Genomic DNA, 18924 nt, shown 5'->3' with positions numbered 1-18924 from the left:
CTTTCTTTCCTTGTTCATTAATTGATTTATCTTTTATTTTTAATATTTCCCTTTTAATTATAAAAATACTGCACCAACAATGATTTTGTCAAAAAAAAAATCACCAGATATTCCACTGTACAGTTGCTTTTATTATTTTTTTAAGGTTTATTTATTTTGAGAGAGAGAGCACGCATGCGTGTGCATGAGCAGGGGAGAGACAGAGAGAGAAGGAGAGAGGGAATCTGAAGCAGGCTGCATGCTGTCAGCGAGGAGCCCAATGTAGGACTTGATCTCACTGTGAGATCATGACCTGAGCTGAAATCCAGAGTCAGACGCTTCACTGACTGAGCCACTCAAGTGCCCCCAGTTGCTTTTATTTTTGCATTTCAACACTCAAGCCTTTAATGCATCCGTATACATATGTAGGTACTGTCATTGTAGACATCTAGCTTGGTGTTTTACTATTTTTCCACTGATGCCATTATAAGTAATTTTCCATGTTGTTAACAGAGATTTTTAGCCATCTTTTTTTTATTGCAATATAATATTTTATCAGGTGGATGCACAGCAGTTTATTTCATCAGTCTCCTGTTGTTAGATATTCAGTTATCTCTTTCTTCCATAATATTAGATAACACTGCAGTGAATATGCTTACATATATGACTTTACTCTCCTTCTGGATGATTTCATTAAGATAAATTCCTACAAGTAGAAGTTCTGAGTGAAAGGATGTGAGTATCTTCATGTTTTCTTGTATGTGTTGCCAAATTACTTTCCCTTTTAAAGTTTATGTCAATTTATACTGCTGCCAGCAATTTTGCACCTGGATTATTGATGCCCATTTCTTAGAAGGCTTTATGTCTTCAGTCTTGCTCTCTCCTTTGATCTGGCCTGAAAGCAACAGCCCAAAATATTCTCCCAGAATGCTGTACTGTTCACACCTACCTCTGTCTTCCTTGGTTGCCTATCACCTGTCTGCCAGTTTAGGTATAAATTTTTAAATCCAAGCCATCTAACCACCTAACATCATCTATTTTAATTGTTTTGCAAACCATATGTGAAGCAGCCTCTCTTCAGTTTCTTCAAACAACCCTTCTTTCTTACCTCAGTCTTCCCTCTGACCATTTCTTACATTCAGAACCACTTCTCTGTCAGCATTTCTCCATCTCACTTAATTTCAAAAATTGCTTCTTCTGCAAAGCTGACGACACAGAACCACCTGTAATGATGATATCTTTAGTACTTTGTGTACTTAACTCCTGATGAGTTGCTAATAAATGTCAGTGTGACCAATGAGAAAAATACAAAAACAAACAAACAGACAAAACAAAGATGTTCAGTGGAGATTGCTTTTAAAGGAAAACTCAAGATTCATAAGAGCACTAGGTTCCCCAGAATAAAACTTGAGAAAAGAATGAGAAATTTTGTGCTCAATTTTTGGGTCCTATCACTGTTTCTGTGGCTGTGGGCAAGTCAACTTACTCCATCCTCTGTTTAAGCTACAGAGTGGAAAATATAGTGTTGCCAGTCATCTCAGGAGAGTCATGACACTTTCTTCGCTTCTGATTATTTTTTTCCTCAATATCATTGGCGTCATAATCATTATAATCCTAATATTTACTGAGTGTTTACTATGTGCCAGGCACTGAGATGGTGTGTGTATGTATATATATATGTATGTGTGTATATATATATATATATATATATATATATGCCTTTGCTGTTTTAACCCTAACAGCAGCTCAGAGAACTAGGTATCCCCTCTATTCACATGAGAAATCCATTGATAGAGATTTTGTTACTTGCTCTGCTAGTTAGTGGTAGAGCCATAATTTAAACCTTAATTCTTACAGAATTACTTTTCTGAAATACCAGTCTATCAAATCTCTTCCCTGTCTACAATTCCCTGATCATTTCTTAGTGCATATGAAAAAGAAAGTACAAACTCAGCAACATTGGAAGACCCTTCCAAATTTCTGTCCAGTTTACTTTTCCATTCTCTTCTTTCTCTACTCTCCCATCCCCTCACATGTCCTATATTTCACTCTGGCAGAGCTGTTTATTTCACAAATATATCATACCATTTCACACATCTGAGTCTTTGTTTCTGTCTCTAGAGTGCTTTCCATTTGCCTCCTGGAAAACTCCTATTCATCCCCCAAGGTCCAGTTCAGATGCTCTGTACTCTATGCAAAGCATTCCAGATTTTCCTGGGTAGAGTTAGTGGCTTGGTACTCTATGTTCTTTTGTCTGTTTTTCTGCTGTAGTCTTTCACACTGCTTTATAATTATTTGCTTACATGCCTATCTCTCTTGCTTCAATACGAGTGTTGAAATACGATATGGAAAGGCAAGATTTTTACAAAGATACCTTTTAAATATAGCTGCAATTAAAACTCTGTGTATTTAAAATGACATTGTTTTCCTTCCCCCCCCCCCCCCTCAGCATAGGGCTACTTTCAAATTTGAATCAACAGATGAAGATAAAAGAAAGGTAAGCCTTGGTGTTACCGTGGGGGGGGGGGTATGTGTGTGTTTCATTCATGGACTTTCTAAACAGTGAACTTGTTTTTATCTGATGATTGTTTAGTTTTTGGTTTCCTTTCAGTTTGTTTTTAGGAACTGAGAAAAAGACAAGTACCAAGGTTAGTATGGATTACACACAACTTTCTCCTGTTCCATCTCCACAGGACCATTATGCTTGCATAAATCAGGGGAATGGGAACAGTTCAAAGGGGACTCTCTCCATATCTTCTCACCTCCAGAGCTTGACTTTATTTGGTAATAGACCTATAGATTGCCCAAAACGTGTTGTTGGTGTTGTGAAACTTGGCTTTGGCTTAAGTTTTGGGAAAGCAGCTGTTGATGCTGCTGCCCCTCAACTACACGTTGTTCCCTGTACTGGCAGTTATTTGTGTTGTCAGCAATTGTCTCGGTCACTGACTTAACAGGCATAGAGAAAAATGGGAGTCAAGAGACTTGCCAGTAGATGAGTTATTATAAGAAAGGGTGCATCTGAGATACGGTCATATAATGCTATGTTTGCCGGTTGGGGTTGCCTGTGGTTGCTTTACTTAGCTGATTAGAGCATGATGCTAAGGGAGAAGGCTACCAATTCCCCACGAGCATTTTGCTCAGCCCCATACATCTATCCCTGACCTTACAAATGTCAAGACCCAAGTGAGAGGGCATGATTGAGTGTAAACCTATCGCTGCTGCTGAAAAAATAGCTTAAATCCAGTACTTTGTTGGAAGCGGTTTGATAATACCTTGAAATCATCCCTTTATTTACCTCCACCCCTACCTAATGTCTGCATTTTGCTCATTTTACCTCTTAAGATTCCTTTAGTACACTCTCTCCTTAATCCCCGCCCTAATGCAAGCCTTCGTCTGAGTTCTGTACCAGTTTCCTAATCGTTCTTTTTCCAGTTATATGCCCTTTCAGTCCATTGTCCATAATTCTAAAACAATATGATCTTGTCATTCCCATCCTTAAAACTCTTGAGTGACTGCCTTTGCCTAGAGAATAAGGTCAAGTATCTTAACATGGTATACTACTTGTGCAGTGATCTGATCTCTGCCCACTTTTGCAGTCTATTGCTTACTATTCTGTTGTATTTTGTGCTTTAGCAATATGCTTCAGCTGTATATACATACACATCCCTTCTGTTTCTTACTTCCTAACTTTGTATATGTTGTTTTCTACCTAGAATGCCCTCTCCTTCATGTTTACCTCTTCGTCTTTTTACCTGGTTAATTCTTACTCAGCTCTAGGAGCACCTCCTTCAGGAAGCCTCCTCTAGCATTCTGTCAGGGCGAAGTACCTCTCCAGTGTTCCCATAAAATTCTATGTATATCTCTAATACTATACTTATATGTTGTCTCTTAATTATGTATTGACATTTCTCATTGTTACACCCTGCAAACTCTAACGATAGATACTGTTATATATCTTTATATCCTTGACATCTAGAGTGCCCAGCACATAATAGGTACTCAAAAAGTATTTATTGAATGAGTGACATGGGGTATAAACTTTGGAGGTTAAACATTTTCTTTTGGATTTGAACAATGTAAACAAGACTAGAGTGCATTGTAGAATGGATTCTCAACTAGAGGTACGCTGTTTGGAGAGCGTTTTCAAGATAGGCCTACTCAGGCCTGACTCCTTATCTCCTAAGTCAGAATTTGGGAGGTGGAATCCAGGCATGTATATTTTTATAAATGATCTTCAGGATATAAGTACTCACATTTGGTGGCAGTGCAAAATGGCCACAATCCCTATGGAACAGAAACTGGCACTATCTACCAAAATTATAGATGCATTTTGCCCTTTGACCAAGCAATGTCACTTTTAGAAATCTATTTTGTGGATAGGTAGAACCAGGTAAGCAAAGCTTCATTGAAGCACTATACATAATAGCAAATGATTAGAAGCAAACAAGTCTCCAGAAATCAGGGAGTATTTGAAGAACTAGGGTGCATCTGCATAATGGAATATTATGATGTAGGAAAGAGAGGAAGAAGGGGAGGGGGAGAAGGAGAGAGACAGGTATGTGTTAATGGGACAGAGAGTTAAGTGGGGGAAAAAAGCAAGGTGTTAACCTATTTTTTTACACACTCATGATAGGCATTCAGGTGAGGGAGGCACCTATTATTTTGATTTTATTTGAGAGAATCCATACTATATCTGTTGATTCATTGTGTCTTGGGGCTCTGACACTAGAATCTTTGATAGTACTTTTACTGGTCTAAATAAGTACATTAGGTGGTGCTTGGGTGGCTCAGTCATTAAGCATCCAACTCTTGATTTCAGCTCAGGTTACGATCTCAGGGTCTGTGAGATTGAGCCCCTGGTCAGGCTCTGTGCTGACAGTGTGGAGCCTGCTTAGGATTCTCTCTCTCCCTGTCTCTCAGTCCCTCCCCTTCCTGTGCACATCAAGGGGAGGGGTGTGGGGAACCATCTCAAAATAAATAAACTTTAAAAATAAATAAGTAAGTAAGTACATTAAGACAGGGATTCCCCCCATTTCATATAAGTTTCAGTTGAGGGAGAATAATTTCCCACTCAGTTGTTAATAAAGCATGTGTATTTTCTGTAAGATAGTAGCAAAACCTAACATTTCAAAGTATTTTACTGCCTTCTAGGTCTTTGGAGACAGTAACTCCTATACTCCTGTTATTTGCAGTGATAGTGTGTAGATTTCTGCTTCCTGGGAGGTCTGATAATAAACAAACCCAGGGGGCCCCCAGGTGGCTCAGTCGGTTGGGCGTCCGCCTTCAGTTTGGGTCATGATTTTGCAGTCGTGAGATGGATCCCCGTTTAGCGCTCTGTGCTAACAGCTCAGAGCCTGGAGCCTGCTTCAGATTCTGTGTCTCCCTCTCTCTCTCTGCCCCTCCCCCACACATGTGCTCGCTCTCTCTTTCTCTCTCTCTCTCAAAAATAAATAAGCATTAAAAAAATTTTTTTTTAATCCAATTAGGGACCTAGCTAGCTATGGCAAAGCGTAGGTAAAGAAAATCATTTTAGTCTCCAAGGGTTAAAAATCATTAGTGACCTTTTCATGTCTAAGGCCCTAAAAACTTGAAATGCTCTAAAGGATCCACATCCTAACAGCTTTTTAGGTTCTCAGTGTAGAGAGACATAGACTAGTAGGCATGCCTCCACATTAACCCTGGAGGAACTCAAGTTACTGTCCAGTTTGTTTTGCTGCCCTAGTTCTCTTTTCCTCTTTCCTAAGCATGTCTCTGGAGCCTTCTGCCAACAGCTTTTTGGTAATAGCAGCATGCCTTTCGATAAACTACAGGTGCTGTCTTCCTGAAAAGCGCAATACCTTTAGTCTGAAAACTTTTATGACAACTTAGAAGTAAATGTAAGGGAACAGACAGAGCCTCTCAAAAAATAAAACTTGGTTATAATGAGCTTTTTAAGAAATGGTTATATATTAATGATCCTTAGACCTAATTGCTAACACTTATGTAGTGTTTGCATTTTTACAAAGATTTGCTTTGCAACAGTAATGCACTAATGCTATAAGTATGGTGTGAATATCACCATCCCTATTTTATGGATAAGAAAACTGGGGCTTACATTAATGACACCTTGCTAACACTCTCGTGACTAGTAAGTAGTGGATCCTCAAGTAGAGAATAGATTTTCTGACTGTATATTTCAGAAGGTTTGAAATTATGACTCAATACCTTGTTTTATCTCTTATTTAATTCTTTGAGACACCATTTAGGCAACTAGACTTAAATTGGAAAGTAGCAAAGAAAATTAGCAAAAAGGAGTGCTTAAGATTTTCCAGAGAAGTAAAGTCAGATACAACTGTTATATTTTACATATAATGTAAATAGTTCCAGGTGCATGTGGATCATTGTATATTTGGTTATAAGCATCTGTACTTATTGAAGTATTTGCATTCCTTCCTCTACCTCTAGGCTGTGGTTGTTTATTTGCACATAAACAAATATATCAATCATGCAAATAGGTAGGATAGGGGGAAGTATGATGAATAATCTGAAATTTACATCAGAGGAAATGAAAGCTCTTATACTGGCTTCTAAAACACAACTGATCTCAAGTCCAATAGAGTGCTAATTGCAATAAATGTTGAAAAATACATGTCATAAAATGAGTAAAAGAATTGCAGCTCTTCTACCTGAAAGATAAGAATACAGCTATATCAAATATGGAAAACCTCAGTTGTTGTTTGAGATAAATCTTTGTGTATATAGTGATTTTCCTTAAAAGAGTGAAGTTGAAAATAGCCAAATTTCAAGCATTTGTGTCATTAGCTTTGAATTCACACAGATAAGCCCATTTTCTATAATGGCAGAGGATAATTGCTGAGTTGAGAACTCTTTGAGAACAAGAACTCTGGCTTAGTTTTGTTTATATTTTCAGCCCCCAACACTGCATGTGGCATAAAAGAGGCACCTATAGTAAACACCTGTTAAATAAATGGAGGGAACTTGGAGATTGAGTGGAGGCCAGAATTCCCTTTACTTGTACAATATTGTTTGACTTTGAATTTGATATTCTCCTAATTATACAGCAGAATCTCAATGTAATGTTTAACGTGAAAAAAATGGATATAAAAGTATACAGGATGATCACAGTCATGCAAAAGTAATAAAAACTGTTCAAAGAAAAATGACTATAAAGAAATTTGCTAAATGGTGGCTATCTGATTTTTCTTTCCCTATTCTGTATTTTAAACTTTTTTCTTGTTTATTGTAGATGACATTTTTCTTTCCCTATTCTGTATTTTAAACTTTTCTATTATAGATTATAATGATTTAATAACATGATAATTATAGGAGCGCCTGAGTGGCTCAGTTGGTTAAGTTAAGTATCTGACTTCGTTTCTTGTCATGATCTTGCAGTCTGTGGGTTCAAGCCCCGTGTCAGACTCTTTGCTGACAGCTCAGAGCCTGGAGCCTGCTTCAGATTCTGTGTCTCCCTCTCTCTCTGCCCCTCACCTGCTCACACTCTGTCTCTCTTTCAAAAATAAACAAACATTTAAAAAAATAGATGTTATTAAATATAAATAAAAAATAAAATATAAAATGTTATAATTATATAACATATGTTATATATCTTTCTATAGTAATGTGATTAGTGGCATAAGCAAAGACCAATAGATACTTTTTTCGAAATCATTTATTTTCTATAAAATTGAGCATTCTTGATTATCTTATATATTCCTTTGGAGGGGAACATAAAAAAATGTTATTGGTTTGGAAATAATATTGCTTGTGGAGCCAGTTTATGGTATGAAATAAATTTATATGAACATGAAAGTTCATTCCATCATTTGAGATTTTCTTCTTTTTACTTCACCCACCCCAGACTTGGATGTACTTGGCATATTAGTAGAGATCTCTGTAGTCTACAAATAATTTTTCAGTAATTCCTGTGTGCCAAGTCCTGTGTTAGACTTTGGTTGCTAAATTGGCTATTTGCCTATGGTGTGTGGTTTGGCACTTTCTCAGCTACAGATGCATACTGAAGATTGCCATTGTAGACTCTAGAAAATGAGCAGGTAAATTTCCATATTAGAGTCCCCTAGGGAAAATGTACCAAGATAGAACCAGCAGTTCTATACTGTGAATCCCTGCTTAGGAATAGCTCAAGACATGGATGCTTGTTCTGAAAGCCCTTTACACTTATTTAGTTACTTGAAATTGTTAAACTCCCCAGTTTTCACTAAAGCAGAATGAGCTTTGTATGCCCTGTAAATTTGACTCAAATTTTGATGTCTCACCTTAGGGAATACTTTGATACATGATGCAAGCACGGTTCTTATTTAGAAGACAGTAACTTTAAAGATAATCATTTTCTACATCTTGATTTCTTTAAAACTCTCTCACACACACAACCAAAAGCATCCTAAACCTTTTACTTTTCAAAGTTCCTGTCCAGCTGGAATCTGGCATAAAACTTTACTAGAAGGGCTGAATTGTATCATAGACCAGGGTGAATGCCTCATAGTAGTTCAAAATAATTTAAACTTCTTTTCAGACTCCTTTTTTTATTTTAGATGTTTGCCAAGGCATTGAAAGACTAAATGTAGGGAGAAAGAACAAAACAGCTCTTCTGACTTAGCAAGCCATAGATGTGGCAGCCCATACATGATCTTTGGATCATTTTTTGAGATTTATTTCTCAGAATAATAATAATATCTCCAATTTGTACTTAAGAGTTTCAGATTCATTTTCTCTTACCAGAAAAACTCATCCAGAAGTTCCACTTCCAGTGATGACAGTGTGAGGAGTTCTACAGACCTGTTTCCCACTAAAATGGGTGACTATTATTTTTAAAAAACAACCATTTAAAGTCCCTGGAAATAGTCCACAGAGCATAGTCATTGAAGAAATATTCAAGAAAATTTACTAAAACTTAGTAAGAAAAGTGAAAGTCTGTGGTATTTAAACTGAGACCTGCTCCCTCCCTTCCTCCTATTAGCTGAGCAAGATGGAAACTGTCCTCTAAACTGATGCATTCAAGAATATGGAGCTCCCTCTTTACTCTTTTTTCAGGTAGAAGGCTGTCTTCCCAGTAGAGATGTACAATTAACATTTCTCATCCTGCCCCTGCTACCTGTTGCTGAGACTAAATTCTAGGTGAGGGCAGCTGAGAGGTAGGGTCCCCCCTCCGTTAACCCGGCCCACACTCACGGGACAGAGTCTATACAATGGATATGGCACCACTGAAAATAGAGGAGCCCCATTTGCCCTTGGCCTTGGCTTGTGGGATGTAGATTCTACTCTGGGAGAGGCAAGCTGAGGATATCTGGGGTTGCTGCTCCCCTATCCCCTCAAATCAGCTCCCAGGGAGGTGTCACCCAGGGAAAAGCATGACATTGTCTTTGTCCCGGCATCAGAACCAGGACTCCAAAATTTTACGCAGAGGAACAAGCAGATCTTATAACAGAGATCTCTGAGTCTCTCCCCAAAGGAACCAACATCATTTGCAACAGAGTGTGAAGTTCATGCCTAAGGGTGCGGGTTGTGGAGAAAGGAGGAATTGGAGGGAGATTGATAGACTCATTGGACATACAGGCTAGCCAGAAGATGAGCTAGTTTTCTAGAGAGAAAAGGAGAAAGAAACAGCTAGGAGGAACCCTCCTGTGGTTAGAACAAACCTTAAATACTGACCTCAGAGACTATCCCTTCAAAGGAGCCCTAATAGATTGGTTCAGTTTGTGGAACAATTCATGCCCAGGACATTGTTGAAGACAGTATATCAATCAGCTGGTAGTTAGTGGAACTTAGCCAGCTGGGTGTGGTCAGGAAAAAGAAGGTCAAAGAGAGGCCAGCCAAAGCCACTGTCATTTTAGGGTGACTGTGGCATAACCAAGGGTGAGCCCCCTGAAGAGGAACATCTGTAGAGAAGGAGGGGAAGAATATACTGAACTAAAGTAATTCATCCAGTCATGGAGTAAATAAGCAAATAGCAATAGCAAGTTTTGGAGGGTATGGGCAGTATCCAGGGTTGCTACTATATATTATATAAAATGTCATTTCCAAGAAAAATATGAGATGTGAAGAAACAGGAAAGAATGACCTACACACTGGGGAAAAAGCAGGTGACAGAAACTGTGAGAATGACAGACAAAGACTTAAAAGTAGCCATTATATTCAGAGAACTAAAGGAAGCCATGATTTAAAAATAATGCAAGGGTTGATAACAATGTCCCATCAAATGAAGAATATGAGTAGAAAGATAGAAATTGTTAAAAGGAAAAAGAAGAACCAAATGGAAATTTTGGAGTTGAAAGGTACAATAAAATACAATAACTGCAATAAAAACTCACTAATGGGGCTCAACATTTGAGTGAGACTGTCAGAAGAAAGAATAATTTGGTGATTATATCAATAGAGAGTACACAAGGTAAAGAACAGAGAAAAAAATAGTAAGGAAAAGTAAAGCTAGATTCAGAGAAATATGGGACACCATGAATGTACCAACAGATATATGATGGAAGTACCAGGAGAGGAGAGGAGAGAATGAAGAAAAAATGTTAAAAGAAATGATGGCTGAAAACTTCGCAAATTTATTGGAAAACAACCTACACATCCAGGAAGCTTAATAATTCTGAGCAGGATAAAGTTAAAGAGATCCACAAACAGGTACATCATACTAAAAATGCTAAAAGCCAAAGACAAGGAGAAAATCTTGCAAGCAACAAGAGAAAAAGGACTCATCATTTACAAGGGAACCTCTACAAAACATATAGCTGACTTCTCAAAAACCTGTAGGCCAGAGGCAGTGGGATAACTTATTCAAATAGCTCAAATTAGAAACTCAACCAAGAATTCTATTACCAACAGAGCTTTCTTTTAATAATGCAAGGGAGATAAAGACATTTCCAGATAAATGAAAAACTGAAAGAATTTGTTCCAGACCTACCTTACAAGAATACCAAAAGTGCTTTAGATTGAAAACAGGTGATCCCAAACTGCAATTTGAATTTACAAAAAGCACTGGTAAAGGTAATTATGTAATTGTAAAAGACAATATAAGTGCATATATTTCTCCTTTCTTAACTGATTTTAAAAGCATTTATATAAAAAATATGTGTGTGTATGTACATATGTGTATATATACACATATGATGTATTGTTGAGCCAATAACATACAGAAATGTAACACATTTGCCAAAAAAGCACAAAGGTGGATGAGAACAAAGCTGTATTAGACTAAGGAAATGACTCTAGATAGTAATTCAGATCCTTAAGAACAAATCAAGAGAAGCAGAAATTATAAGTAATAAAGCTAATGTAACAAAAGCTATAAGTATATGCTCGTTTTCCTTTCTCCCCAGAGTGTTTAAGAGACAAGATTATATAAAGTAGTAATAGTTATCTTAACATATTGTTGGGTTTGCAACATTCATACATATATATAACAATAATGCCACAAAAAGGGGAAAGGAATAGCATCATATAGAAATAATGTTTCTGTATCTCATTGGAATTAAGTTAATCCGGAGCTGATTCTGATAAGATGTGTATGCTAACTAAGCCCTTGAGAACAACTAAGGAAATTCTGACTCAAATAACTCAGTTTTTAGGAAAACCACAAAGGATTGTTCAAAGAAGTTGAATAAAATCTAAATAAATGAGAAGACATCTCATGCCCATGGATTGGAAGACTGACTTTTGCTAAAATGGCAGTACTTCCCATATTGATCTACAGATTTAATGCATTACCTTTAGAATCCCAGGTAGCTTCTTTGTAGAAATTGACAAGCCAGTTCTAAAATTCATATGGAATTGAAAGGGATTCAGAATAGCCAGAATAATCTTGAACAAACTTGGCTTACAATTCCCGATTTCAAAATATACTACCAAGCAACAGTATTCAAGACACTGTAGTACTGGCATGAGGATAGATTAAATATAAATATATGTATATGGAGGTGTATTTTTGACAATGGTGCCAAGATCCTTGTCAAAAAGGGTCTAATTTTTGCCAAAGGTGCCAAGACCATTCAGTGAAGAAAGAACAGTCATTTAACAAATGATGCTGTGACAGCTAGTTAGTCCCATATAAAAGAATGTAGTTAAACCTTTGCCTCACACTGTATACAAAAGTTAACTCATTAGAGGTGCCTGGGTGACTCAGTTGGTTGAGCCTCCAACTCTTGATTTCTGTTCAGGTCATGATCTCATAGTTGTGAGATTGAGCTCTATGTCGGTCCCAGCACTGGGCATGGAGCCTGCTTGGGATTCTCTCTCCTCCCCTCTCTCTGTCCCTCCCTTTTTCTCTCTCTCAAAATAAATACATAAATGTTAAAAAAAAAAGAAAAAAAAAGAAAGTGAAAAGACAACCTACAGGATGGGAGATAATATTTTCAAATCATATTTCCGGTAAAAGACTTCTATCTAGACTATATAAAGAACTCAATAATAAAAAGACAACCCAATTCATAATGGGCAAAGGATCTAAATACACATTTTCCCAAAGATATGCAATTGCCAGTAAACACATGAAATAACTTGACATCATTAATCATTAGGGAAATGCAAATTAAAGCCACAGTGAGATTAAAGTTCACACTCACTGGTATGGCTAGAATAAAAAAAACAGATAATAAGTATTGGCAAGGATGTGGAGAAATCAGAATGCTCATACCTTACTGGTGGGAATGTAAAACTGTGCAACCATTTTGGAAAACAGTCTGGCAGTTCCTCAAAAGGTTGAACTCAGCAATTGTACTCCTAGGTATCTACACTAAAGAAATGAAGATACATGTCTACACAAAAACTCGTATGTGAATGTTTACGGTAGCATTATTCATAATAGCCAAAAGGTATAAACAACTCAAATATCTATCGATTTATGAATGAATAAACAAAATGTGTTAACTATACAATGAAATATTATTCTGCCGAAAATTAAAGAATAAAGAAATTGATAAGTGCTACAACATGGATAAACCTTGAACCCATTACACTAAGTGAAAGAAGCCAGACACAAAGGCCACATAATATATGACTCCATTTATATGAAATGTCTAAAATAGATCCGAAGAAACAGAGAGTAGATTAGTTGTTACCTAAGGGCTAGTGGGAGAGGGGAATGGGGAGTTGCTACTAATGAGTATTGGATTTTTTGGGGGTGGGTAATGAGAATGTTCTAAAATTAGACAGTGTGACTATACTAAAAACCAATGAGTATACACTTTTAACAGGGTGAACTTTATGATACATGAATTATATCTCAGTAAAGCTTGTTAGTAAATACAATAGGTAACATACACTACATGTCCGTCATCATTCCAAGCAGTGTATGAAATATTAACACATTTAATCCTCACAACAAGTCTATATAGTAGGTACTGTGGTTTTGCTTTACAGATGAGGAAACTAAGGCATACAGGAAATAACTTGCCTAAACTAGTGAAGTCTAAGGCTATGATTCAAGCCCATGCAGTCTGGCTCCAAACCCCTGTTCACCATACTGCCATTTATTAATAATTGAATCAACCTGTTGTACAGCTTATGAATTGATTGTATTCAGTTTATGATTTTAGGCATCTAAAGTTTGAGATTTGATGCAGAGCATAAACAAAGCTTTGACACTGAGCTAATTATCAGCATGGACAGTAAACAGAAGAGCATGCTTTGCAGTGTGACTACATAGGATAGCCAGTGAGGATATGTAGTGTCAGCTCTCCATAAGCAGTGCAGTACTTGACCATAGGAGTTAGTTAGGCATGTTGCAGATTTTTTTTTTTTTTTGGATTCCTATGATTATTATGATTATTTATTTTTTGCCAAAAATGTAAGGTTTCTTTTTCTCAGCATTTAGCTCTTCCTTACAAAGTTTGATCATGTACTAAGGAAAAGGGAGAACATGTATGTATATCTTTGACTAATTAAACTCTTATCTTAGGGACATGGAAGAGTTACTGACTGTACAGACATCTCTAATGTTCCCAACTTCCCCATTTATAGATGAAAAACTGAGAAGTTGACTTGCCCAAAGTCACAATTAATGAATGGAAGAGCTAGGACTCAACCCAGGGCCTCTGTCTCTTTCTCTGCCTTCAGGGATCATATTTGCAGGAAATTCACAGGGAACTCACAGTATAGTAAAGGGCACCAAGTATCTTCCAGTATAGTGATTCCTTCTAACATATCTTGCACAAAGGGACATCACACTCTGAAATACTTTCAGAGCAGAGCAGAAGCTCACAGCAGCCACTCTGTTGTCAGATAGCTTTAATTAGAAAGCTTTTACGCGTATGAACTCCTGTAAGTCGGCTTTGGTTGATCCTCTTACCTTACCCATATCCCTCTCTGTCTCTACCTTTGTCCACTGTTTTGCTTGTCTTCCTACTTCCTTTCTGCCACTCCATCTCTATCATTTCCTCCCCCCCCCCCCCGCCTTATTGCCTAACACTCATATTTATCAAAAAGCTTTCTCTGGCTGAATTCTCTGTAGTTTATTTCTTCAGTCTCTTAATATAACTTTAAATTGCTATACATTGAAATACACTTACATTCCTTATTCATTCATTTTACATGTTCAGTCTTCCTAATATTATAAATAACTTGAGTCATGTGCTTTTTAACTCCCCAACCCAAAATAGACTTCTTGTCACTTAGAATTTATTTCTCTTGAATAATTTGCATGTACTTGAATTTTAAGTTGGGAACATTTTGAATTGTGTGCCTGTATGGGGGCTGAGCACACAAGTGCTAAGTAATGGGTACTATAGATTCCAAGTGAACATCGTAGAATTGATAAAATTAATACATAATTGCAATGATATTTTTATAGCATCAGCATTTTCCTTTTTCAAGTGGCTTTGCCATTAAAACACATACAAATAAAAATTTCCTAGCCGTATTGTGTCTATGTAGAGTATGCCTGTTAATGTTTCTTGATCTGTTTGTCCATCTGGCCATCTTTATGATGTAAGATGCATTAGCCTCTACTCTATCCCAAGCTAAAGATTTTTAAATATATAATCTCACTTAATATTTATAAGCCCTAAATGTTATTCCTATTTTTAGAGATGAGGAAATGAGACACAAGTGATTTCAAGAAATTTGCCCAAGATCACATAACCACAAGGGGCAAAGCTAGTGCTTAAAGCCAGGTGCTTTTCTCACTTCAATTGTACAGTCCTCAATAAGTAACATATAAAGTGAATTACATCTTACAATATGTTTTTTTCAGATGCTCTCTATATTAAATAATTAAAATAACCCTGTGACACAGGTATATTTCTATCTTACATATGAGGAAATTTAGCCTCAGATAGATTAAGAAAATTGCTCCAGATCCAAATTCAGAAAATAGTAGAGCTAGGGACTAGAGGGAATCTAAATAGTCTGTTCTGTGCTTTTCTTGCTATATCGCTAGTGTCTTCTTGTGCCTTTGAGGATCCCTAAAATCTCACAACTGTCTCATTGGGACAACTTAACTTCCCTCTTGTCCCTGTTCTCAGCTGTATTATTCTGCTCTGGCTGCTGTTAACAGAATGCCATAGACTGGTGGCTTAATCAGCAAAATTTATTTCTCACAGTTTTAAAGGCTAAGAAGTCCAAGATCAGGATGCCAGCAGATTTCATCCTGAGGCCTTTTCTCTTGCTTGTAAATGGCTGTCATCTCACTGTGCGCTCACATGATCTCTTTGTGCAGAGAGGGGTAGAGGGAAAGTGTGAGTGAGCTAGCTCTCCAGGGTCTCTTCTTTCAAAGGCACTAATCCCATTGGACTAGCGCCCCTCCCTAATGACCTCATCTAACCCTAATTACCTCCCCAAAGGCCCATTTCCAAATACCAATATATTGGTGGTTAGAGATTCAACATCTGAATTTAATGGGGACAAAAACATCATGGTAAACATCAGCTTACCATCAGAGCCCCTGACTATCTTCTGTCACCTGGGACATTAGAGCTGGGAACTAGATTCAGAGATAGAGTAACTAGTACAGACTGAATAGTTGAGTGTTGTGGGGTAGATGGCATTGGAGACAAAGCAGGGAAATCCTAAAGAGACTATATAGGAAAGACTTGGATAAACTTTTAGGCAAAAAGGCAAAGGAGCTATAGAGATCTGTAGGACCTTGATCTGTATTAGCCACTAAGATACCAGGTATGTGTTGTAATAGTGTCCATCTTCCAGCCTTGTTAGTATACTGCGTGATCAAACTATAGCTTATGTTAAGAATTCACTAAAGATTAATGAGATAATGAGCCCTTCTTTGGTAAATTATAATAAACAACAAATGATGATACTTCTGTATTTGCTGATATATTAACTTAAAATACTAAACTATATTTTAATAGAAAAAGGCTTTCTGAAAAAAAAGACTCTTAAATAGTAAGAGAAGCAGAGTTGGCTGGTACTGTATTTGAAGAGAAATAAAAAGTTTTGACATGCCCATTTCTGCCCTCAGTTGAGAAAGGATGGGCAGCAGATTTTGTGAGTTTTCATTTGCACCTAAGCAGTCTTTGCTATCCCTTAATGAACTCCTGATGATGCAACATGTCTTTCTCAGGACTGCTAATTAGCAAACAAACTTGAGCCAAACTTACATAATTGTTGTTCGTCTGCACTTTCTCTTCAATATTTTTGGCAAGATTACCATGGTATAGAACATAGCCAGAAGGATTGTCTTACTGAAAAATGTACATGTGGAGTAAGGTAAACTAGAGGTGAAATTTAGGAAGTGAGATAAACCTTATTCACAAGGACAGTATCCATTACATAAAAAGTGAGAAGTACCATCACTTCCCATACTACAAGCAGGGAAAAGAAACCCACAAGTATATAGAAATAAGAGTAAGTTAAATATCATATAGACCCAGCTGCATGAGTATTCATTTAGAAAATTTAATCTTTATCTTTTTATAAAGAAATTCTAAATTTGACCTTCAGAATCCTTTCTCCAACCTTTACTAAAAACCCAGGTTAGAATTCTGGCAGTGAGTCAGTGATTGTTTAACATTTTTGTAAAATACAAATTTTTAATAGGTCTGTCTTACAGAACTGACAACATTGTTCTGTTAATTATAGTAAGCTTATTTTAGAATTTAATACCTCTCTTTCTCTGTCTTGCGTGCGCACGCGCGCACACACACACACACACACACACACACACGTGCTGTACAGAGAGGGCAAAAGTTTAGAACTATCAGATTTAGGTGGCTGACCTTCAAGTCCAGTTATGAACTAAAATTAGATCCCTGTGGAATATATATCTAGTGACATCCATCAGAGGAGAGAGTAGGCACAACCTTGAGAGGCCAGGGAAGAATCATTCAATGGATCCTGCCTTAGCTACAATATTCCTTTTATATCTTATTTTTTAATCTCAAAAATTCATGTGACTTTTTGTATTGAGTTTTAATGTATTTACTTTCATGTAGAAATTCTTCCCCACCCTACCCCCACTAAATCTTTTAGTAAACCAGTGGTTAAAGAGGATGTACTAGGATTGCCCTGTGACTTTAAGTATCCCTGGCACTGTGCCACATCTCCCAGATGAATGTGCATAGTCTATTTTAAGAGCAGGGTCCTATCCCATCACTATAGGAGCACTGGTTGGAGCAAGAGCATAAATCAAACATGTGGCTAATGTTGTGGACATAATGGACAAAAAGTGTGGTGGGCAGGAGTCCATTCTTATTAAAGAGAAAGTAGTAGACTCTGAGAATAGGTATTCAGTTCCGTGAAAATAGAAGAACAGAAACATTAAATAATAATAAAAAAGTGATAATAAGTAGAACCATGTTTAAGGACTTAAGTCTGTTCATTTAAGGAGAAAAAAAAAATCAGTCCTCAATAATTCCTTTCACAGGCCTAGCTTAACCCTGAATTGCTTTCAAAGTTGGAACACCCATTTTTGCTTTATTTCTTACACATCACCAGATGCCAGTAGAATGAAAAGAGAGTAGGACTGACAGGTAAGAATCTGAGTTTCCCGTTCTAGCATTCTGTGCTATCTTAGGCAAATAATTTAGCCTCCCTGGGAGTCAGTTTTCATGTCTGTAAAATAAAAGAAATATTCCCAAGTCCTGAGTATATTATTAGGTTTGGGGTTTTTTTTAATTTTTTTTTAATCTTTATTTATTTTTGAGACAGAGACAGAGTGTGAGCAGGGGAGGAACAGAGAGAGAGGGAGATACAAAATCTGAAGCAGGCTCCAGGCCCTGAGCTGTCAGCACAGAGCCAGATGTGGGGCTCGAACTCATGAACTGTGAGATCATGACCCGAACTGAGGTCGGACGCTTAACTGACTGAGCCACCCAGGTGCCCCTATTAGGTATTATTTTTTAAAAGGATTCTGTTGTCAAACAAATAAAGGAAATAGCAGTTTTAAAAAATTAAACAGGTTTATTTTCCATAGTACATCTGAGAATCTTTAATACTTTAATAAGCTTTATAAGTTTCTCAGACTTAATCTCCCCAATATCTACTTTTTTATAGCACCTTTTGCAACTGCTAGTGCGTGTTATTATTAAATAGTCACTATAGCCCTTTCTAACTCTAAATTTTTTTTTTCAACGTTTATTTATTTTTGGGACAGAGAGAGACAGAGCATGAATGGGGGAGGGGCAGAGAGAGAGGGAGACACAGAATCGGAAACAGGCTCCAGGCTCTGAGCCATCAGCCCAGAGCCTGACTCGGGGCTCGAACTCCTGGACCGCAAGCCTTTCTAACTCTTAATATTCTGATTCTGTAAATTACACTCATTTTGTTTGGCTCTTCAGCTGTTTTCTGGCCTGTAGTTATCATTGGGTTACTGCCAAGTTGAACTCTGTGCCTGTGCTGTGTGTGTACCCTGCCCCTCTTTCCAGCTCAAACTGGAAAGTTACTGCATTTTCCTGTTTCTTATAAATAAAACAGACATTCGTGCATGTCTTTGGCAATGTTCACTTTCTCTGTTCACTATTGTTTCATTTTGATTTA

At 37.2% G+C, this 18924-nt stretch overlaps 1 protein-coding gene across 7 annotated transcripts in view; it reads left to right on the top strand.

Moving 5' to 3' along the window:
* Positions 1-18924, top strand: part of RIC8B (RIC8 guanine nucleotide exchange factor B) — a 102899-nt gene that overhangs the window by 6908 nt on the left and 77067 nt on the right. For all 7 annotated transcript variants that reach the window (XR_005795315.1, XM_040491001.1, XM_040491005.1 and 4 more), the window contains exon 2: positions 2429-2476. Coding sequence is in view for 6 of the 7 variants with exons in the window: in XM_040491001.1 (XP_040346935.1) it covers positions 2429-2476 (48 nt within the window). In the remaining variant the exon portion in view is untranslated. The remainder of the gene's footprint in view (positions 1-2428; positions 2477-18924) is intronic.

This window comes from Herpailurus yagouaroundi, unplaced genomic scaffold, assembly GCF_014898765.1.
Source record: "Herpailurus yagouaroundi ecotype Mexico unplaced genomic scaffold, PumYag 182, whole genome shotgun sequence".
Taxonomy (NCBI): domain Eukaryota; kingdom Metazoa; phylum Chordata; class Mammalia; order Carnivora; family Felidae; genus Herpailurus; species Herpailurus yagouaroundi.
The sequence above is the reverse complement of the archived record's forward strand: the minus strand, read 5'-3'. Positions and strand labels throughout refer to the sequence as shown.